The following is a 23,903-nucleotide window of genomic DNA, read 5'->3' as shown; positions in this document are numbered from 1 at the left end:
CCCAGCGTTATGGGATCGAGCCCCACGTCAGGCTCTTCTGCTGTGAGCCTGCTTCTTCCTCTCCCACTCCCCCCCTTGTGTTCCCTCTCTCCCTGGCTGTCTCTGTCTCTATTGAATAAATAAATAAAATCTTAAAAAAAAAAAGAATATGGACATAATTGCATCTAGAGAATACCCCTAATGAACAAATGAATTATTGATACCATTAATTCACCAAATTTACATTAAATTACTAGTGAGTACTAGCCACTGTATGTTTGTTATCAAAATACCAATTATAATGGTTAATTTTAATTCAAATTTTAGTTTCTTGTGGAAACAGTGTTGCTAGATATGGTTTGTCTAGCTAGTATACATGTAGAATGAGCTGCTCCACATAAGTACATTTTCCTGATAACTGACATTTACCTTTTAAAAGTGTCATCGTTTGTTTTAGACACTTTTAACGGAGTATTTTCCTAAAGGTGTAATAAATGGTGTTATGCACATCTTAGGCTTCATAAGTTGCGTAGCATGGACATAAATGGACTCTTCCTTCATCACCCATTATTACTAAAAGTAGCATAGTTCATTGGAAGGACTTGGACTTCAACATCACACAGATCTGGAAATGCATCTTGGCTTCCCTACTTACTAACAAACAGTTTGGTCTTAGACAAGTCACTTATCAGTGATTGGGGGAGCCAGTTTGTATTAGTTCACTGGTACCTATTGTTAAGCTTTCAGTAATTTTGTGACCTGATTCTTTTTTTAAAATAGATTTATTTATTTATTTATTTATATTTATGTATGTATTTAGGGAGAACCTGTATGAGTGGGGGGAGGGCAGAGGGCAAGGGAGAGAGAATCTCAAGCAGACTCTGCACTGAGTGAGGAGCCGATGTGGGGCTCGATCTTCCGACATTGAGATCATAACCTGAGCCAAAATCAAGAGTCAAACAGTTAACTGACTGAGCCACCCAGGTGCCCCTTGTGAGCTGATTCCTAAACGTATCCATTATTAAAAATTAAATTATAGAAACTTATAAGTACATAATTTATATTAAAATCAAAGGTAATAAATGCTCAAAATCATTACTTCCTCATTATTTTACTAAATTCTATTATCCCCTATGCCCTTACAAATAACCCAAGGTCATTGAGGTTATTCTTATACCTGTGTACTATATAATGCTGTGCTACTGCTTATCTTTTCCCCACTCTGCCCTTAGTACTGTCCCATTTGTTGCTTGAAATTGGCTGTGGTAGAAATATTTACACTCTAGAAACTGGCAAGTCAGTATTTTATTTGTTGTTGTTGACTGTCAGGACCTAAGCAAGTGGTAGAGAAAATGTTAATAATGCAGAGTAATACTGAAAGTGTGTCACGTCTATAGTGTTACATTGTAAGTAGGACAAACATTGGAGGAAATATTCTTCCAGTTCAGTGAAGACGTAGCTCATGTTACTGATGAGCAAGTAAAATCCCGGTACATCATTATGTTTTCCTTTTATTTTACCCATTAATTTAAGCAAAAATATTGGCTAACATTCACATGAGAACTACATTCTTTTGTTAGGTCGCAACCATAGGTTGGCCCAATATAAGAATTTGGCAAAAATCTAAAATAGCGTTCTCTAAGAATGAGTTGGCCTTATGGAATTTACAGTAAAGAGTATTGCAGTCCCCTTTTTTCTCCCCAAAGTTAACCATGAGCCTGAGTTGATCATTTCCAGGCATGTTTATCTCATATATACATGTTCAGAATATACATGGATTATTTCACATATTTAAAAATATACCAAACATGACAAACATATTGTATATATTTTTAAAGCATCAGTAGACTTTATATTTTAGAATAATTTTAGGTTTACAGAAAAAATGAGCAGAATGTACTGAGAGTTTCCATATACCCCATTCGCCCAGTTTCTATTAGTAGTAATATCTTGCTTGCATTACTGTAAGACAATTATTACAACTGTTGAATGAATAGCAGTCCATTCTTATTAAATAAAGTTCATAGTTTATAGGTTTTGATAAATATATCTACCATGACAGTTCTACTGCCCTAAAAACCTAAATTCCACCCATTTTTCCCTGTATACATTCTTCCACATCTCAATTTTTTTTGGGTTGTATAGCTTTATTGTTTTGAGGCTGAGTCCATTTGGAGGCCTATAACGAAACACCATAAACTGGATGGCTTATAAACCACAAGTGTTTATTTCCGGCAATTCTGGAGGCTGCAAGTCTGAGGTGAGACCGCCAGCGTGCCTGGCTGAGAGCCCTCTTCTGCATCACAGACATCTGCATTTACATCTGGCACAAGGGACTGGGGAACTCTGTGGGGTCTCTGTAAAAGGGCACGAACTCATTCATAGGGGCTCCACCCTCATGACTTTAGCACGTGCCAAAGACCCCATCACATTGGCATTAGGATTTCGACATAAATATTGGGGGATACAAATATTCAGACTGTAGCAGAGGGTTATTGAAGCCCTGATTCATTCCCTTTAACTGCTGATTCGTATTTCCTCTATATAATTATACCTCAAATTAATTATCTGTTCTATTGGTGGTAGAACGTAAGTTGTTTCCAGGAGTTTGTTATTACAGACATCTCTGCCCCAATGATCTCATATAATCTCTTTGTGAAAATACATGAGCATTTCTCCAGGGTATGTACCTAGAAGTGAAATTAGGGAGTCGTGAGATTTTTAAAATTACTCCTTTATACCATAAAATGGATTCTAAGTACATTTTAAGCAAGATTTCTATGTGTACAGATATTCCAAATGTAATTAATTTTTACTTTCTGTTCTTCTAATGTACAACACTCTTCCCTGTGGCCTTATTTGGATCCTAGCTTCTCTTTTTTCTATTTTATCCCTGCTCCCACCTCCCAGCAATTCACCTTGATGACCCAATTTTTCCTTTAGGTGCCTGTCTGAAAGTCATTTCTCTAAGAGACCTCCGACTCTAGCCCACATCTGGATCAATGCCCCTCCTTGGTTTTCTGGCAAGGCTTTTACCACAGCTGTTTTGCAATTGCCTGTAGCTAAGTTCTCCAAGGACGGGAAGCACAGCAGAGTGCACCCTTTTATCTCCTGTGCTCAGCATAGAGCCTGACACACAACATTTGTGGAATTAATGGAGACACGAATGAACGAAGGTAGGATACTAATATGTCAACAATGGCAGAAACTAGTGCTGTCTCCACAATAATTGACTAGACCATTACAGGCTCCATTGTTAGCTAACAGGAGAATAGAGTTCAAGTGTAGAGGGCCAAAGACAAGGTCCAGGCGCAGCAAGGACAAGGCTTGTCAGTCATGGCCAGGAGGAGATATTTTCAACTCAGACATTCATAAGCTGGGGCCTGCCTCTGTTTACCAGCTGGGAAATCTTCAGAAAATGAACCATGAAAGCCTGCTATGCGGCAGCACTATGCAATAATTTTTCATTTGCCACCAGTCAGCTTCAGGGATCAAGGACAGCTAAACACATAACTTGCTCATGCATGTTATTTTAAAGGCATATTTTAAAGTTATAAATATGGTACATTGAATTAATGAGGTATGTTCTTTTGGCAACAAATATTTACATTCCACATATGCCTCTTGATGTCAAGAGTGTAACTGTTTCATTTTCTTCTTTTTCTCAGGAGGCTGGGATGCAGATGGAAAAGGCCCTAGTGTCTGGGACACATTCACCCATCAGGGAGGAGAGAGAGTTTTCAAGAACCAGACTGGCGATGTAGCTTGTGGCAGCTACACTCTGTGGGAGGAAGATTTGAAATGTATCAAACAGCTTGGATTGACTCATTACCGCTTCTCTCTTTCCTGGTCACGTCTGTTACCTGATGGGACGACAGGTTTCATCAACCAGAAAGGCAAGTGTTTCTTAAAAATAGAAGGTTGCAGCTTTAATTCAAGGTTATTGCTGCAGTCTGGCATAATTAATCCAGTATGCTATTCTGCAGTGGAGCTTTGAAATTGCAAGTTTTTAGGGTGATTATAGGATAAATTTTTTGAAATGGGTTTGCATTAGCTTTCTTAATAATATTCTGTTTTCCCTGAACTGGAGATATGTGTTGGGAGGGGACAAATAGATGGGCAGGAAGGGGGTGGGAATAAGGGTTTCATTTATGGAAGATATTATTGAGTGTTAACCTGAAGGTGAATTTCCAAAAGTTATGTATTAAACTACTTTCAGTTGTGTTATGCTGTGAAGAGTTATGAAAAGCCCTGCAGAACTTGAGAAGATTTTGAACATTTCAATTCGAGCGGAATTAGTGGAGCCAATTAACTAGCACAGAGATTAACACCAAGGCATCTGGAGTCTGCTTAATTTGGGATGAAGGGCAAGCTATCTCACTTACTATCTGTGAAAGCATCTCTTGGGGATTTTTTTGTGCCTCAGTTTCCCCACAAGTAGAAAGGAATATTCAAATAGTTCCTAGTTCAGAGAGTTGTTGGAAGATTAAATGAAATAATCTTTGTAAAGTGCTTTATACAATAGCTGATATATATCATAAAGACATTCAAAAAGCATTAGCTATTATTCTTATTAAGTTTTGTTATTAAAAAGACTACTGTCCTATTTGAATGCCTGTTATTTATGAGGCATTTTACATACATTTTCTCTAATCCCCACAATCAGTGAGGAAGGTATAATTAGTCACATTTTACAGTGGCGCATGTCCAAATACAGATATTTTGTAAATGGTGGATCTGGAATTTAAACCTAAGGTCTGGCTAGTTCCTTCTACACACCAGGGTTGGCAAACTATGATCCAGGGGCCAAATTTTGGCCTGACCCTTATTTTTGTAAATAAAGTTTTATTGTAGCACAGCCATGCCCATTCATTACATTTAGTCTGTGGTTGCTTTCCCCCTACAATGGCAGAATTGAGTAGTTGGGGCAGAGACCACAGAGCCTGCAAAGCCTAAAACGTTTACTACCTGGTACTTTGCAAGAAAAGTTTTGTGATTCCTGTACTACAATGTAAAGGCTTCTTAATAAAGAACCTTTATTGCTACTTTGTCCTGGAAAATATTTCACACTACTCCTACGGTTGGGACTAGGTGAGGCAAGTGATATGCCTAAGGTGCAAAATTTAAGGAGACGTTCACTCTCAGGGTCTTGGAAGTGCAAGATGGGCACTTGCAGAGTCCTGAGTGAAGGCACCTGCTTGGCCATCTGACTTTCAGTTGCCGTGCCTTCACTGATTCTCAGGGGTTCTATTTCAGTAAGTTATCTGATTTTCTACATAGTAGGAACAACCTAGGATAACAACTGCTAGGTGGGCTTGTGTACTTGCAGTGCTCATTTTCTGTAAGGTGGGGTAATCTGGACATTGTGAAAAACAGCTGCACCTCATGTCTCCCCCAGATAGGGACAAGGCAAGATCAGCAAGTCCATTGCTCAGTTCTACAGACATTAGCTCCCCTGACTAACTGCTGCTGGCTGAATGTCTACTTTCTTGACATCAGTGGCCAGTTCTTTTTTTTTTTTTTCTGACTTTGAACAGAAGTTAATTTGTCGTTCAGTTTAAAAGTGAACTAGTAATTTCCCACCTTCCTCATCCATCACCTATACCTTCTCTTTTCTCCAGCACCATCACACCCCCAAGGATTAAAAACTAAGAGTAATCTTTGAATCACCTCTTTTCTTTGCTTCCTACATCTAATTGGTTGCTAGCTATGATCCGTTCCACTTATGTCTGTTTAACTTCTCCCTCCTGGCCATTTTCTCTGCTTCTGCCCTGCTTTTGCAGTTTATCATCCTCATCAAGGACTTTTTGATATACCCTTGTTGGGTCTACCTATTTTCACTCGTTCTCTGTCCATTAATGCCTTGTACAGAATGCCACCACAGCAATTTGCTTAAAGCCATGCCTCAGTCATGTTGGCTTGCATCATCTGCTAAAAACAAAGCAAGACTAAAAATATTTTTTTTAAGATTTATTTATTTGAGAAGGTGGGGGATGAGGGAGAGGGAGAGAGAAAAAAAATCCCAAGCAGACTCCCTGCTGAGCAGAGAGCCTGAAGTGGGGCTTGATCTCATGATCCCAAGATCGTGACCTGAGCCAAAACCAAGAGTTGGTCACTCAACTGACTGACCCACCCAAGCACCCCTATAAATTTTTTTTTTAGTCATCTCAAGACTCAACATATAGTGCACACTCCTTCTAGATTTTGTTTGACTTGGTCTTAATTCATCTCTGAAGCATTCAGAGGCTGAAATTCCCCCATGCATATTGCTCCATGTAATTCCCTAAGCACATAACCACTACTTATTAAACATGCTATGCAATTTTCCACCTCTGTAAGAATTTTCTTAAGCTCTTTCTCCTGCCTGGAATGGCCTTTCCTTAACTATACCCACTGAAACTCTACCCTCCTGATCCTAGGAGTTTGGAGTTTTCACTGAGTTTCCATTTGGATGGTAAACAATGAAAAAATTTGAAAAAACAACACAAAACAACCACCCCCTTGCCAGCTTGTAATATGGGTTCATAACCCCATATCTGAAATTCTAGAAAAGCTTTGAATCCTGAATCCTTTTTAGCAAGTTTAGTTCTAAAACTAATTTGGCAACAAAAGCTAACCTGAATTGATGGGACAGTTTTTTTTGAATTGAAGAATAATTGACATACAATATTGTATTAATTTCAGGTATGGAACATAGTGATCTGACATTTATATGTATTACTAAATGATCAACACAGTAAGTCTGGTTACCACCTGTAATCATACAAAGTTGTCACATGTTATTGATCATATTCCCTACTCTGCATATGACATCCCCATGATACTTTATTTTATAAATGGAGATTGTACCTCTTGATTCCCTTCACCTATTTTGCTCATCCTCTCTACTCCGTCCTCTTTAGCAACCATCAGTTTGTTCTCTGTATCTATGAGACAGTTACCATTTTGTTTTGTTTGTTCATTTGTTTTTTTAGATTCCACTTGTAAGGGAAGTCATATGGAAATTGTCTTTGACTTATTTCATCTAGCATAATACCCTCTAGGTCCACCCATGTTGTTGCAAATGACAGGATATCATTCCTTCTTATGGCCGAGTAATATTCCATTACACACACACACACACATACCTACACACATATACCACATCTTCTTTATCCATTCATCCATCGATAGATATTTAGGTTACTTTCATATCTTGGCTATTGTAAATAATGCAGCAATGAACACAGAGGTTCATATGTCTTTTCAAATTAGTGTTTTTGGTTTCTTCAGGTAAATACCTAGAAGTGGAACTGTTGGATCATATGGTAGTTCTGTTTTTATTTTTTTGAGGAACCTCCATACTATTTTCCATAGTGGCTACACCAATTTACATTCCTACTAACTGAAGGTTCCCATTTCTGTACATCCTCACTAACACTTGTTATTTCTTGATAATAGCCATTCTGACAGGTGTGAGGTGATATCTCATTGTGGATTTGATTTGCATCTCCCTGATGGTTAGTGACATTGAGCATTTTTTTCATGTGCCTGTTGGCCATCTGTATGTCTTTTTTTGAAAAGTGTCTTTTCAGGTTCCCTGCCTATTTTTTAATCAGATTGTGTTTTGATATTGAGCTTTATGGGTTCTTTATATATTTTGGATGTTAAATCCTTGTGAAATTTTTTTTATAATCTCAGGTGATTTCCCTTGGTAAGAATATTTACATATTTTACTGCAGAAATATTAAGGGAGACTGACCCAGACCCACTGGGAGGGTTAACTTAATATATGGTATTTGCTTTGTATTTCCTTTCTAAAAATCCAAAAATTTGAACACCTTTGCCCCCAAGATTTTCAGATAGGGGATTACTGTACCACTCTGTCAACATACCAGGCTATTTAAAATGAACTTGAGATATGCAGAAGTTCACGGAGCACGCTGTAGATTAGTGATCCAGGAGCAGGGCAGCAGAAAAGCTGGAGGGTGGTGGTGGGGAGACTGGAGATACTGAGGCCACTGGAACAATGTGAGGAAGATCATTCACACACATCTCGTGTGGGGATCATGTGCCCCCTTCGTTTGGCCCCAGCTTTTGTAAAGTCGTAGCTGATTAATATTACAGACTTTTCCATGAACAGGAGGGCACTGGAGGTTCCAGGAGGCAGAATTTCAATAAGCAGTTGCTCACTCTTGTGCAGTGATCTGTTGAAGCAACTGGAACTGTTGTAACTCAGAAAGGCCATAATTTGTTTTTTCTGTTTAAACATTTTCTCAAAAAGCATGTAGAGAATTGGAAAACCCTTGTCACTGTCCTTTCCAAGGCACCCCCATTTTTTGTGTGTGTGTTCAACTTCCTATTTTAAAGCTTGATTAGAGGACATTTGGAAACTTGTAAAATCCAATGTTCCCAAACTGGAAGAATATTTTATGAAGTGGAATTGTTACACAGCCTTTCTCTTTCAAATGTCAGGTTTTTGAGGTTTAACAAGAAGAGACTGAGCTGGTAACTGAAATCACATATTTCTGTAATTCTCAACTGTTCAAGTGAATTTTCCTATCTGCCAGAAATGCAAGTTTCAGATGATTAGTAGGGGACCCGAGTACTGGAAATTAAAAAAAAAAAAAAGGAATGTTTATGCAGAATTTCTTATTCACTTTAGTATTTAAAATATGAGTCCAGTTAGCAGGAATGGTAAATAACTAAAGAAACATTTATTAACCTCCTACTCCATATTGGGTACTGTGTTAGGCTGAATGAATCATGGCTCCCCAAAGATGTTCTTCCTAATTCTTAGAAACTGTGAATATATTTTCTTACATGGTAAAAGGGACTTTTATAGCTGTTATTACATTAAAAATCTTGAGGCGGGGAGATTATCCTGGATTATCTGGATGGTCCCCATGTAATTACATGAGCCCTTACAAGAGGGAGGCAGGAGGATCAAAGTCAGAGAGAATATACAGGAACTGAAACAGAGGTCAGAGAGGAGAGAAGATGTTACACTATTGGCTTTGAAGATAAAGGAAGGGGCCATGAGCGAAGGAATGAAGGCAGCCTCTAGAAACTGAAAGAGGCAAAGCAATGAGTTCTCCTTAAGGGCCTCTGGAAGGAAGTTAGGCCTGCTGCCATGTTGATTTTAATTCAGTGAGAATCATTTTGGATATCTGATGCCCAGAACTATAAGATAATAAACTTGTGTTGGTTTAGGCCACTAAGTTTGTGGTAATTTGTTACAGCAGCAATCAGAGACTAATATAGGCAGTGTGCTAAGAGAATATAGAGCAATAAAAGAAATTAATTGGTGGTAGAGTCTAGAGGGGAGTGACATAGTTATCATGTGTGATACATGGTAGGCACTTGACCAAAATTAATTCTACGTGAAGACATTTATAGTTTGACCAGAGAGATTCCAGTTCATTTATTTTCTGTAGAGAGACATCATCTTTGCAAGTCTTAGCCATGTCCTCTTCTAAGGGAATTTCCCCATTCCTTTGTTCTACATAAACCTGCTCTGCTCCTGACCATAGCTGACTGAACAAGGGAAAGACCTCTTTCCCTGTGACATATTATTGTGTAACCTCATGGCAAAAGAGAATCTTGCACAATTGTCTTCACTGCTCAGGGATGTTTGGAATGGAGGAGTTGAGAGTCTGAGTTGGTTGGTTTGGAACCAGGACTATAAGGTAGCTTTGGCAGATGGGATGGCCATTTTGAAACCATAGGAAATTGGATGCTAAGAAAATGGGTTCTGGGAGACGGAGAAGAATGGAGTAGATGTGTTGAGTGAAATTGGATGGGTGAGGCCAGTCTTTCATGAGAGGCAAAGACTTTCTCAGCCCCCAGCCTCAATTCCCTTGAGTTTCAGTTGTAATTTTCCATCGTTGGGTATCTGATAGCTGTCTATCATTCCAAATAATGCCCATGTATCCCACACCAGCCATCCACCTGCCCCCATGCTGCCTTTATATTTGAGTTAATCTGAATGGGTTACTTTTCTCTATATCTAAAAGGCCTTTAACTCAAATTTGCTTTATCATTCTAAAGATCAAACAGGAAGAAATGGGCTTAATTAAATCAGAGAAAATGGTAGTAACTATGAAAGAAAGCTATGGAAGTTTTAATACTTAATTAGTTATGTCCTAAATATCCAGAAGCAGAACAGGGTTCAAATATCCTGTCAAAGTTTCAGGATCCCTAGACTGGTAACAAATGATCATTTAAAAATACATATTTGTTCAGAGAATGAGTTACCCCTGAATTGTGCTGATAAAGCTAAAGAACCCTTTCATGGTTTGTTCTCATTTGATACTCAAAACACTCATGAGGTAACGCTACTCATATGCCCTTTTTGCAGGTAAGGAAACTTAGGCATAGACAGGCCAACTGATTTGTCCATGATACCATGATTCTTAGGTAGAACTGTTTGACTCTGGAGCTCTTCTCTTAAAAGCCTCACTTCACTGCTTCATGGGAAAATTGCATTATAGCACCAAACCAGAAGTGCTTTGTACAAACCAGAAGTACTCAACTCTGGGATGTTAAATATTAATCATGTAATGCTTTGTTACTCTGCCAAGCTGATGAGTGAGAAAAAAACCTTATTTAAAAATTTTTAAATCTTCAATCCAACTAAAGATTATCATGTTGTTGGAATTACATTAATTGCCATCATTAATGATTGTGCCCTATCTGATGATGCTTACAAGAGATAAATCCTTGATTCCTCCAAAAATTAAAAAAAGGATCTGATATTATGAATCAGCTCCAAAATAGGTAATTGTGAAGACTGGTTAAAACAGAGTGACCATGTTTCTGGTTCTGAAACATTCATGGGAAGTGGAATGTCATCGTAGGACAGGTTCAGTCTTTGTAGTGAGATAGAGTGGTTACTAGGTTTAAATGCCGGTAGTATCATATGACAACATTATCACTTAAGTCTGGTATTCACTCTCTCTGAGTCTTGGTTTTCTTAGATGCTTAGTGAGGATAAAAATGCCCACCATTTGGGCTTAGGGCTAGGATTAAACAAAATGTGTGACATTTGGTACATATAGTATGAATGCAGTAAATGAAAGCTGATATTATTTTTATATTCAGAGCCAATGGAAGGAATTGGCTATGAAAACTCCGAAATGATTCCATCATACCATCTTTGGATATTACATTTTACAAGTGAGGGTGTGTCGGCTTGCTGAGGCTCAGAGATGGGATGGTGGAATGTTCTTTCATCATGAGAGATAAGAAAAGCTTTATAAATTTTTGTGAACGTATTAGTATTCTATTGCTGCTGCAATAAATTATCATAAGCTTAGCTGCTTAAAAACAGCACAAATTTTACACCTGAAAATAATATAGCGTTATATATTGATTATATTTAAATAAAAACCCACAAATTTATTACCTTAGAATTATGGAGATCAGAAGTCTGATATGGGTCTCTGTAGGCTAAGACTAAGATGCCTCCAGTGCCACATTTCTTTCCAAAGGATCTAGAGGACAGTCTTTCTTGGCTCGTTCACATTGCTGGAAGAATTCAGTTTCTTGTGGTTGTAGAACTGAAGTCCTCATTTCCTTGATGGTTATCAACTGAGGGCCATTTTCAGTTTCTAGAAGCCACCTGCATTCCTTGGCAGGTAGCTCTCTTCTTCCATCCTCAAAGCTGGCAATAGCAGGTTGAGTCTTTTCTTATGCTGCTCCCTCTCCTACCTCTTCTTGTATTGCTGCATCTTTCTGACCCACTCCTCTGCTCTACTCTTTCACTTCTTTTTTTTTTTTAAAGATTTTATTTATTTATTTGACAGAGACAGCCAGCGAGAGAGGGAACACAAGCAGGGGGGAGTGGGAGAGGAAGAAGCAGGCTCCTAGCGGAGGAGCCTGGTGGGGCTCGATCCCAGAACACTGGGATCACGCCCTGAGCCGAAGGCAGACACTTAACGACTGCGCCACCCAGGCGTCCCTACTTTTTCACTTCTAAGGATTTGTGTAAATTGGGCTCATTTGAACCATCTAGTGAAATCCTCCCATCTCAAGATCCTTAACCTTAATCATATCTGCAAATTGTTTTTGCTATGTCAAGTAACATATTCACATGTTGCGTGGATTAGGGCATGGACATCTTTTTGGAACTGGGGTATTCTATCAAGTGAGTAATGGCAGACACATGGATCTTCCAGGTATGGAGTTGTTATGCATGATTCACATTATGTTCTGGTTTGCAAAACAAGCGAGCTGCTGTTAAAAATATCCACTCTTACAGACAGATAAATAGACAGCACATGAACTTGCATAATTTGGCTTCTGCTTATCCTGCTTACCTCACCATTCTTATTCTTTCTCTGCTTAGCTATACATTCTCATTATAATGAACTTAGAGTTCCCAGACAGAGACATACTTGGCTAAATTACAATATACAGGGGCGCCTGAGTGGCTCAGTCGTTGAGCGTCTGCCTTCGGCTCAGGGCATGATCCCGGCATTCTGGGATCGACCCCCACATCAGGCTCCTCCACTGGGAGCCTGCTTCTTCCTCTCCCACTCTTATGTTCCCTCTCTTGCTGGCCATCTCTCTCTCTCTCTCTGTCAAGTATATAAATAAAATCTTTAAAAATAAAAATAAATTATTACAATATACAAACAAACAATGGCCAGTCCATATATGATAATAAAACTCTGATCCACAAAAGAAACCCAGGTAGTCAAATCACAACCTCTGCAGCAAGTGGTCCAGAATAGTCAGAACTTGATCAACATCTGCCAACTTTTCTGGTTTTGTTTTTGTTGTTGTTGTTGTTGTTGGTGGTGGTGGTAGTGGTTTGTTCCCCTGCTACCTGCTTCCAACTTAGGACCAACCAGAGAAAGCCAGTTAAGTGGCCCAAAGTGATTGCTTGGGATGCCACACTTCTAGTTAACCCACCTCCAGCCTGTCTGTGCTAACAACTTCCAATCAGAAGGTAACTGAAGGCTTCTCCTTCCCCCGCCTTTTTGTCACTATAAAGCTTTCCCTCTTCCCTGACAGCCTTTGTGTATCGGTCAAATGCAAGTGGTGATGGCTGACTCTGTTGCTACAGCAAGCTCTGAATAAATAGACTGCTAACATTTAGGTGGTCTTTGTTTATTTTTACACCTCCTTTACTCGTTCACGTATTTGTTTCCCTTTTTTTTTCTTCTTGGATCACTCGTTCTTCCTTGCTGTATGTGCGTAGTGACAACAATAACAATAATTATTAAAATGATAGCTAACCTGTACTGAGCTCTTACCTTATGTCAAAAGCCATTCTAACCATGTTCAATTTATCAACTCTTTAAAATCTTGCAATACATTATTGAAGTAGGTTTCTATTATTGTCCACATTTTACAGACAGGGAAAGATAATTCAGAGAGAGAAAGTAACTTGCCTAAGGTCACTGAAGTAGGTGAAGCAATTGGGGTGGAATTTAGGTATCTGTTGCCATAGTTCCCTTTTGAAATCATGATGCTGTATTGCTTTCAAAATAGATTTTCAAATGTTTGCAGTTTGGAAAGGATACTCCTTTTCATATGCTTAAATGGTATTTTGTACTTTACCAATAATACTGTATTATAATTACTTATGAATTTACTTGTAGTCCCTACTAAAATTGAAGCTCCCTTAGGCCAATGACAGTATTTATCTTACATAGGTTTGTAAGTCCAGCATATAGTAGCTTCTCTGTACATGTGTATTTGAAGGATGAATAAATTAAGGATTAAATGAAACAAATTCAAAAGTCCAAATTATTTTTTAATTGGAGAATACTAAGTTAAAAGAAGAGAGAGAAAGGGACCTTACTTCTAGACAAACTTTGAAAGCAACACAATTCTACATATGAATTTACAATTATTATCCAGGAAACAACCTCAAAATAAGATAGCTTCTCTTTCCTGAGCTTAGGTTTTTTCCATAATCTTAGACATAAAATCACATAAAACACTAATACTAGTCTCTCCCCAGTAAGTCTCTTCCAGTTAGGAGTCATTATTAGGTTGGACCCAACATCTTCTTGGCATTGGTTTCTGAGGCAGAGTATCTCCAAGTTAATAACATTCTTCTGAACTCTACCTTGATCCTAAAAATTCTCCCACACACTTGCAGTGCTGGAGAATTAGCTGAGAGGGAGGGGTGGCTATGCGTTCTCATGGACCACGTCAGGATCTTAGAGCAAAGTCCCCAACCATGTTCCTTAACATGTCAAGCTTCTGGCCAACTGTCCTTGTAACCCACATTCTGGGAGCTCTTATTCATGTTCAGTGGGTCTCCTTTTTAGACTTATAAGACTGATATATCTAGAAAAGCATGGAGGCAGTCATCAATTCCTTTACTTACATTTAATACCACTGAGAACCATTCATTCATTCAACAAATATTTATTGAGTATCCACTAAATTCCTGATATTGTTCCAGGATTTGGGAGATCTAGAAGTGAATTAGATAAGACCCCAGCTATTTGGAGGCCTGTTATTCTAGTGGGGTTAAGAGACAAATCAAGCATACAGACAAATAAAATAATTTTAGTAAGTGTGGCCATAACACAAAGTTATGTGGTAGCAACTTGCCCAAGTGTATCCCTGTCAGAACATATTTGTTGCACATCTTCCATCATATCCCCAACTCCCCGATCAGCCGTTCTTCCTTGGAATTTTTAACATTTCCTCCCAAACTTGAATTGATTAAATGTAGAAATTAACAAACCTAATTTTGGATAAAAGTTATTTAGGAAATTATTCCTGATCATTTCCTGATCTTTACTTATTGTCAGTGTTCTAAAAATAACTTTTCTTCTTGTACTTTCTTTTCGGTTTTCTCCTAGGAATTGACTATTACAACAAGATCATTGATGATTTGTTAACTAATGGGGTTACACCCATAGTGACCCTCTACCACTATGATTTGCCTCAGGCCCTAGAAGACAAAGGTGGTTGGTTGTCAGAGACAGTCATTGAATCCTTTGACAAATATGCCCGGTTTTGCTTCAGTACTTTTGGAGATCGAGTCAAGCAGTGGATCACCATAAATGAGCCTAATGTTTTTGCCCTTCTGGCATATGATTTGGGTATATATGCTCCTGGTGTACCTCATTTTGGAACTGGAGCTTATCAGGCAGCTCATAATTTGATTAAAGCTCATGCCAGATCCTGGCACAGCTACGATTCCTTATTCCGAAAAGAGCAGAAGGGCATGGTGTCCCTAACAATTTTTGCTGCCTGGGTGGAGCCGGCAGATCCGAACTCAGTGTCTGACCAGGAAGCTGCTAAAAGAGCCATTGCTTTCTGTTTGGATTTCTTTGCTAAACCCATATTTTCTGATGGTGATTATCCGGAAGTTGTCAAGTCCCAGATTGCCTTCATGAGTAAAAAGCAAGGCTATCCATCATCAAGGCTTCCAGAATTTACAGAAGAAGAGAAGAGTATGATTAAAGGCACTGCTGATTTCTTTGCTGTGCATTATTATACAACCCGCTTAGTCAAGTACCAGGAGAATAAGAAAGGAGAACTGGGTTTTTTCCAAGATGTGGAGATTCAAATTTTTCCAGACCCATCTTGGATAAGAAGTTTGGATTGGATCTATGTGGTACCATGGGGAATACGTAAAGTACTGAAATACATTAAGGTAAAACACAGTGTTTCTGTTCATGTATACCCAGATATGTAGAAATGGGAAGACAGACATATGTGTGAACTTGGAAAAAGAATGATTTTAGGCAAGAGGTTATACATTTGTTGGCTTGGGAAGAGAGATTAGGATTTAAGTTGGTGAGGAGTAACTAGCTGATAACAGACTTCAATACCACGGTTAAAGTTGGGATTCTCTGTTAAAGCCAGTTGTGGGCATAGGAGTAGCTTGGACATATTTTTCAGGCTGATGTCACAACTGTAATTATTAAAAGGCATATTAAGAGCTGAAATAGCTGGATCATTTTTGGGCCTCTATTATCTGGATGGAGTCCAGGTAGCTGAAATTAAAATTTTAAGTTAATGATTTTTAGGACCCTTGCTGTGGGGGGATAGAGAGTGTAGCTGTTGGTGGGACCAAGGGGTTAAAGAGTAGTGACAATCAGCAGATGCTGGTGGAAGAAAGATATTTCTGTCTTCTCATTATGGTAAGAGTCATTTGACTGTCTTCATGGACATTTGCACAGTTTTGCTTTTCCATTGTTAGTCATAAAAGGTCAGTGCGTGGAAAATTAAGTTAATAGGGTCAGTGCAATTTGATGAAAACTAGTTTTGGGTTGTAGCTTAGAGAAGATAGAGGGTAAAGGACCTGATTTTATGAGTCTTTTTTTTTTTTTTTTTTTACATCTGTTTGGAATAAAACTTCTGCTCTCTTGTTCCAGGATACATATAATAACCCTGTAATTTACATCACCGAGAATGGGTTTCCCCAGCGTGACCCTGCATCTCTTGATGACACTCAGCGCTGGGAGTATTTCAGACAGACGTTTCAGGAACTGTTCAAAGGTACCATTTGAAATGATGAAAGATCAATTGTGCAAACTTAATATAATTTTCCCATATGCCCATTTGCATTCAGCAAAGACCAATGATTTTGAAATCTGAAATTCATGTAAATCAGTGGAAAGCCATGTAATTAAGAGAGAGGAGAAAAAGTATTTAGGAAAGAGGAAGGTGAGGATTTTGGCCTAGCTTCAGTCTCCCAAAATTTAATCAAGTAAAAGCAACTGTCTTCCGCATTTTGTGACTCCTGGGTGAAGGTGACATGAACAGAAGGGTGGTGGTTGTTGAAAGAGAACATTAGTTAATACAAAAAGATTAGCACTGCCCAACTACATCATGCCTATTTGCATATTTTAATATCCTAACTACCAAGAAATGAATTGACTGAATTTTTAAAGGATCAAAATTAAGCATTTATGGTATAAACATTAGAATGGCCTTCGATGAGTTTTGGCCTAAAATTAGTCTTCCATCACTGTATGCTTCATTTAAGCTGTAACCAAACAGCCCCATTTAGGAACATGTTTTTGTCTTTTTTTTTTTTTTAAAGATTTTATTTATTTATTTGACAGAGAGAGACAGCCAGGCGAGAGAGGGAACACAAACAGGGGGAGTGGGAGAGGAAGAAGCAGGCTCTTAGCAGAGGAGCCTGATGTGGGGCTCAATCCCAGAACACTGGGATCACGCCCTGAGCCAAAGGCAGACGCTTAACGACTGCACCACCCAGGTCCCCCTGTTTTTGTCTTTTGAATCTGTGAATTTTATTTCAAGATAGGATCATTATTCTGGCAACTATTCTTTCCCCATGGAATTCTTTTTGTATTTGAAAACAAATGTGAAGGAATAATCTTTAACTGGTAACACACATTTCGATACCAGTTAATTTCCCCATTTCAGCATCTGCTTGGAACACTGTTGCTTTGTAAATTTAATTTCTCCTCCCTGTAAAGGAATCATAACACAAAAACAAAATCCGATGCAAAAATGAGACTTTCAATTTCCTTTTTTACCATGATAGGCACACTTCTCTCTCATCATTCTATTTGAAAGGTCCTAGAATTATTCTACCCAAAAATAATCAGTAATATACTGAAATCAGCCAGAAGGAATTCTGGAAAGTGACACAAAATGGTCTCTTTCCCAAACCTAAAATAAATTGTACTCAATCCCTCACTCTGGCTTGAAGTTTATTGGCAGAGGGCAATTGGATTCCTATGATTTGAACCAATTCTTTTGTACTGCATGCAAAACAGATTTTTTCTCTAGGTAAAGATTCACTTTCCGGTAAAAAAAAAAAAAGAAATGTCTAGTTTTCTGAGATTCTACCTGCCTTCTCCCTGTAAACAGCCCTATTCATAGTTAATCCATTGATGTTCCCAGCTTCATTCTGAGAGGAAAGTAAACTGGTTACCAACAAGCAGATTCATGGATGGTATAAGGACCACAAATGACTTGTCCAAAATTGTTCTGTGTGTTTTTGGGAAAAGAGAGAAAAATAGAAATTGACTTTCTTCATTTCCAGCTAGGTGCTCTGTGTAGTGCTAACGTATAAGGGCATTTCATTGTTCTTTGAAATAGTTTCAAGTACTTTAATACAGTACCTTAGATCTTTAACACGAAAAACTCACACAAACTTAGTGGACGCACAAACTGAGACAAACATAGACGCACAAACTGAGACAAACATAGAAAAGTAATTGAAGGTGAAAGTGGAAAATGTGAGAAGATTTGGATTTCTGAGGGACAGGGAGGAGATAGGATTAGAAACAAAATTCTGTTTTTCTACTTGTTGAATTTCGGTTGTGTCTTTAAACAGGTGGAAAAGATACCAGGCACTTAAAACATTAATTGTTCACAGTGTATATGTTCTCTTCTGATTTTTCACATTAGATGATCTATATTCATTGTAGTTAACATATAATATTATATTTGTTTTACATTTTTAAAAAATGTAGCCTTTCAAATGTGCAGATATCTACTTATAGACAAAAAAGATACATGTTATCTCTTCTGGAGTGGGTACAGTGATAACTATTTCTTATATATTGTTGTAGTAGACACCAGTTATTTAATCTTGGTGAAACTCTTTTCTAGTAATTACTCCCTTGTGTTCTATGAAATATCCACCTCCTCTTATCCTCAGGCTTACCACAGGGACAGCCATGTAAGTAGAATAAAATACCCCTCCTTGTTAACAGAGAATTGATTGGTTTAAATGTAGGCACATGACATGAGCTGGGCCAATCCCAGTTCTTCCCTGAGATTTAGAATTTGGACCAATCACCTTGTCTCTTGGCCTAGGTTGGGCAGGGGAATGTAGTTTTGTAAGCCATTGGTGGCTATGTCCTGCCGTGGAAGCTAAGGAGTAATATGAAGGGGAGCTGCAGGTGCACCAAGGGAAGTGGAGACAAGAAACAGGGAGAGCTTAATGGTGATACTTAAGCCTCTAATTCCAGTTTTTTTTTTGTTTTGTTTTGTTTTTTTTTTTTTTAAAGATTTTATTTATTTGACAGAGATAGAGACAGCCAGCGAGAGAGGGAACACAAGCAGGGGGAGTGGGGGAGGAAGAAGCAGGCTCCCAGCAGAGGAGCCTGACGTGGGACTCGATCCCATAACGCCGGGATCACGCCCTGAGCCGAAGGCAAACGCTTAACCGCTGTGCCACCCAGGCGCCCCTCATTCCAGTTTTTCCCCAGACCCAGCTGCATGCCTGATCTTGAGAGACATTACTTTTCCTTATAATGAGATGCTCTTCCTGCTTCATCTGAATCTGATTGGTTTTCTGTCATTTGAAACAAAAAGAGTGTTAACTGATACCATCATATCACTTCATTTTCAAAACAGTGAGATGAGGTCATTGCTCCTATTATACAGATGAGAAAACTGAATTTCAAAGAGGCCAGCTAAGTCATTTGTTCAGGATCACAGAGTGACTAATATTTCCTGGAACCAAGCAGAATACATGCATTATTATTACTGCCACTACTACTATTTTGGTGTTTGATGAGATCTGTGAGTTCAGGGCTTTCTGACTCAGCGTGGTTGCTTACCACACGGAAACTTTTCCTCACCTTTGATACTCTGAACTTGTAGAAAGTGCTCCATGCTGCCCCTGCAGGAGCCAATAGGTCCTTGGACACCATTCAGACATCCCGTATCCTGCCTCTTGTCAGGGCCATGGAGCTTAATTTACTAATCCATTTCCTGAGACTCCTTTGAGGTAGTGATGATGATCTTGACTGGCAAGAACTTTACAAGTAAGAAGCACCCCGTGAGCAATTGAAAATAATAACAGGCCAAGGAAGACATTCGTGGGAAGCGCTGCAGGTGAGAGCCTACCAGAACCCAGGGAGTCAGATGGATGATGGCTTTGTGATCCCCACAAACAAAGCCTTCTCTCTAACATCACACAGACGGACGGGCATAGTTGGATCAATGACACTATAGTTGGATCAATGACATCCACCTGGAGGTCATACTGATCTTTTCAGGTAAAATCCCACAGCAATTAATTGAGCAGTAAAAAGTAAGCTAATGTTTCTGTTTCCTTTTGGGAAAGGAAAAAAAGAAAAAAGAAAAATGTCATTCCAAGAAAAAAAAAAAGAGAGAAATCAGCTAATGCCTTTTTAATCTTTGCATTATTTAAGTGCCTTTAAATAGGTTGTGTTTTAATTAATGTAGTTATAGATAAGAGAAAAGCAACACAGGAGAGACACAAAAAACTTGCAATAACATATAACTAGGCTTGCATTTCAGCTCTACAAATTATTCGATGAGGGGCCTTTGGCAAATTGTTCAACCTCCCAAACTCTCAGTTTGTTCGTTTATAAAAATGGATTAACACTTTCCCCTGAGAGGGTTGTTGTAAAGATTCCGTTTAATGAGCTAATATGTAATCATGCCCAACCAGCAATTGCCTGGCACACAGTAGGCTCTCAACCAATGGTAATAATTATTATTATTACAAAATGTGTACTCTTAAGAATATATTGATCACCCCAAATTATTTAACTCATTATTTTAAAAATGTCATCCCAAAACTTTTTTTTTCCCCCAAGTGTTTAAGTTATAGCAGAATATTCCCCCATGTCTGCAGGTTTTTCCATCATTCTTTTTGGGGAACCCCTGAATGAATATTATAACTTTGGCCCTTTGGCTATCTACAGTTGACTCCTGTGGAGTAGAAAGCCACAACGGCCTCCCTCCATTCATTATTTCCATCAGAGAGGTTGCCAGATTAGGTTTAAAATTAAATCATTGACAGCAGAAATAATCACTAGGCAACTGGGTAGTTGGAATTACTCTGCCACATGATTTTTTTTTTTTTGCATAAGTTCAGAAAGCAGTGATCTTCAAAGAGTTAAGCCTTTTTCATATGAATCTCTGTTATATTCATAAAATTTACACCAGTCCTTGCTGCTCCAGATCCAGCAGGCAAGTTTAAGTTCATCAGGCAAGTTTAAGTTCATCTATAAACATACACAAATAGATGCCTCAGTAATCTGAATGTTGCTGAGGATGTGAGGAAGTGTGTGAAGCAGGGAGGTTACTCCCAATGGGTAATAGTCCAGCCATGACCTGAATTCTCCTGAAAGGGGATTTGAGCCTGTGTTCCACCTGTTCCTCACATGCCTGAGGATGTGCCTAGCATGTGCCTGCCTTTCACTCGGCACACGATCTTTCCTCAGCCTGGAATGCCATGGTTTTTGCCTTCTTCCTGGCCCAAATGCTCTTGTTTGGAATACGTGAACTTGCTGGAAGTCAGACAAGACACAGGTTTGAAAGCTGGTTCTGCCACTCACAAGTTCAATAATTTGGGGAATAATTCTAAAACAGACAACACTTCAGCCATCTAACCTTTAGAATGGGGTTAATAAGAACATCTGTCTTCTAAAGAGTGGTGAAAAATGAACAAGGTAATGCTTATAAAGCCTAAATACAGAATCTGGCACATGACAAAGGTTTCTGTAAATGGTGGCTAATTTTTGAAGGGGGCTGTAGACCCTCTTAATACTGGAGCAGTGTCCTTTTCATGATTATATCTTCAGCCCTGACTGCCATTTCTGTCATGTAGTAGGTGTTCTACACATTTGTTGAATTTGGTGGTGGTGTCTATCAGAGAAGAGTTAGCCAATGGGTAATGAGAAATAAATGATTAAATAATTGGGAACTGTATTTTCTTTCCCTAAAGAAATATACCCCATAGAGGGGGGAAAAAAAAAGAAAGAAAGAAAGCTGACTTCTGGAAAGTTTCTGAGCCAGCCCAACTTTCAAGTCAGATCCATGCCTGAGTTAGCACAGCAGTAGATGATTGTAGAGAAGGTTTGTTAATGACCAGCTTTAGGCTTTTAATGACAAAACCCCTCAGCAAGATGTCATCGAAGTTATTGAAGACTTCACTGAAAGTGTTGAAGCTGATGCATTGTAACAAGAAGGTTATAAATCTTGCAGCTTGGGTATACCACCAAGACAAGATGCTGAGCTCAGAATCACCCTGCTGTTGTCTGTCAGCATCCTCCCTCCCCTTTCCTCTTCTCCTTCCCATGGAGAGCCAGTAAAGGAGAAAGACATCCATTTCCCGAAGTAGTGCAGACCTGGCAGCCACCTGCCTGTGTCAATTTCAGATCACAGAGGCCCATTTAACTGGACAAAATGTGTTAAGCACCTGTTTTTCTAAATGTGCATTTAAAAAATCCTAAGAATTAAGGAAAGATCTCAAAGGTTAATACATTGACCTTTTAGAAAAACTAACCAATTAAAAATCCATTGCAAGCTCAGAATAGAGACCCAAGTACCTGAATATAGATTTCCACTCCCTATCTATTGCTTTATTTCTTCTTAAAGTAAACCTTTGTCAGCTTAGCCCCAATGAAGCAGTTCATCTCATAGCTCACAGATAGCTCGCAGTTTTGGATACATGTGGGGTGGGGTATCAGATCCACTGGGTAATGTTGCTTCTGGATGAACTAGATGACAACCAGTCACGGTCGGAATAGAAAAGAAAGGACAAGATTAGAAGGCTGTGCACAAGAATTGTTAGCGTGTGCTAGTGTACAGACTTGTGGAATTTGAAAAGTCATGAAGAAAACACTTTCCAATATCTTTGTGTTGTACCAGTCTACACACTCAGACCATGGGCAAACTCAGCCAGAGATTACAGAGTTCACCTTAAACAGAGAGATGCCAGGTGACCTTCCCTGATTTTTTCTCCCCTACTTCTGTTCAGTGGCACACTTACCTTTACCTTCTATTCATATAAAGAATAAAAAGTCTGCAGGGCTTGGAGAGTGAAGACAGACTAAGTCCTGTGTTCTAGTGATGTGCCTTTGGGTCAGTTATCATTAGGAGTCTGCATGCCATCTTCCTCACCTGTTAAATGGGACTAATGCTAATTACTATTCTGCGTAACACAAAGTCAGTCGTGAAATAAAATGAGACGGTTTATGTCCCTGTGTGCTCAGAATACCTTAAAATATTAGATATTATATTCATATTGACATATGTCAGTTGACAGATGACATAGGACATCTGTCATTCTGGCCAAATTCCACAGTCTGGACCTCAGTATTCTCCATTGTAAAAAGAAGGAATTGGTACTCTTTATCCAGTTGATTTCAACATCTGCAATTCCCAGATTCTATGGTTTTATTTTCCTGCACATTTCTAAACTGCCGTAATGGAGTGGTCAGCTTCGGGATTTTACTAGAGAGCATGTGCTATGGCGAATGGGTGGTGTAGAGCTTGGTAACACTGAGAATCAAACACGTACACATACACGTGCACACACATGCACAGGTGGTGGTTGTTAAGCTACTTGGTCAGGCTTAGCCAGGTGAGGCACATATTGATATGATTAGGGACATACAACATTTAGCAGACACACCCTCTTAGAAACAGAACCTGGTGCATCTGTTTCATGGGAATAGGCTTCATGGAGTTGCCCAAGTGAGAAGCAGCTCATTCACACCTCAGAGAATCTGCCCTTGCGCTTTGTGACTGAAAACCACTCTTTATCTTCTCCTTCGGTAGCTTTCTAATACTTACGCTAGGCCCTACAGATGGACATTCCTTTGAGCTTCTTTTTAATTCAGCTCCACTTGCTCTGAGGGGGTAATTACTTAAGGTTCCCCATTACTGCAGGCCCTGTGAATTTTAGAGCTACTATAAAGCCTTTAAAAAATATATATCCAGATTATCTCAAACTTACCCTCTCCATTTTTTATGACAATCTGGTAGTTTTTGTGTGATGTGGCAGCAAATAGAAGCTCAGTTTTATTTTTATAACTGTAAAAGAAACCTGTAAAATAATTGAGGCATAATTTATCTGGAGAAAATCTACTTTTCCAATATGAAGAGTAGACTCAGTGGAATCTTGAAAAAGGTGAAAAAAAGAGGAAGGATTTGATAATGATTTTTAAATGAAATATATTTGACATACGACATTTTGTAAGTTTGAAGTGTACGACATG

At 38.8% G+C, this 23,903-nt stretch overlaps 1 protein-coding gene across 1 annotated transcript in view; it reads left to right on the top strand.

Moving 5' to 3' along the window:
- LOC100472495 (cytosolic beta-glucosidase) overlaps positions 1-23,903 on the top strand; it is a 116,591-nt gene that overhangs the window by 33,509 nt on the left and 59,179 nt on the right. The window contains exons 2-4 of the mRNA XM_034672284.1: positions 3,648-3,875; positions 14,790-15,589; positions 16,314-16,437. Coding sequence (XP_034528175.1) covers positions 3,648-3,875; positions 14,790-15,589; positions 16,314-16,437 — 1,152 coding nt within the window. The remainder of the gene's footprint in view (positions 1-3,647; positions 3,876-14,789; positions 15,590-16,313; positions 16,438-23,903) is intronic.

The sequence above is a fragment of the Ailuropoda melanoleuca genome, chromosome 11, assembly GCF_002007445.2.
Source record: "Ailuropoda melanoleuca isolate Jingjing chromosome 11, ASM200744v2, whole genome shotgun sequence".
Taxonomy (NCBI): Eukaryota; Metazoa; Chordata; class Mammalia; order Carnivora; family Ursidae; genus Ailuropoda; species Ailuropoda melanoleuca.
This window is presented reverse-complemented; position numbering and strand designations above follow the sequence as displayed.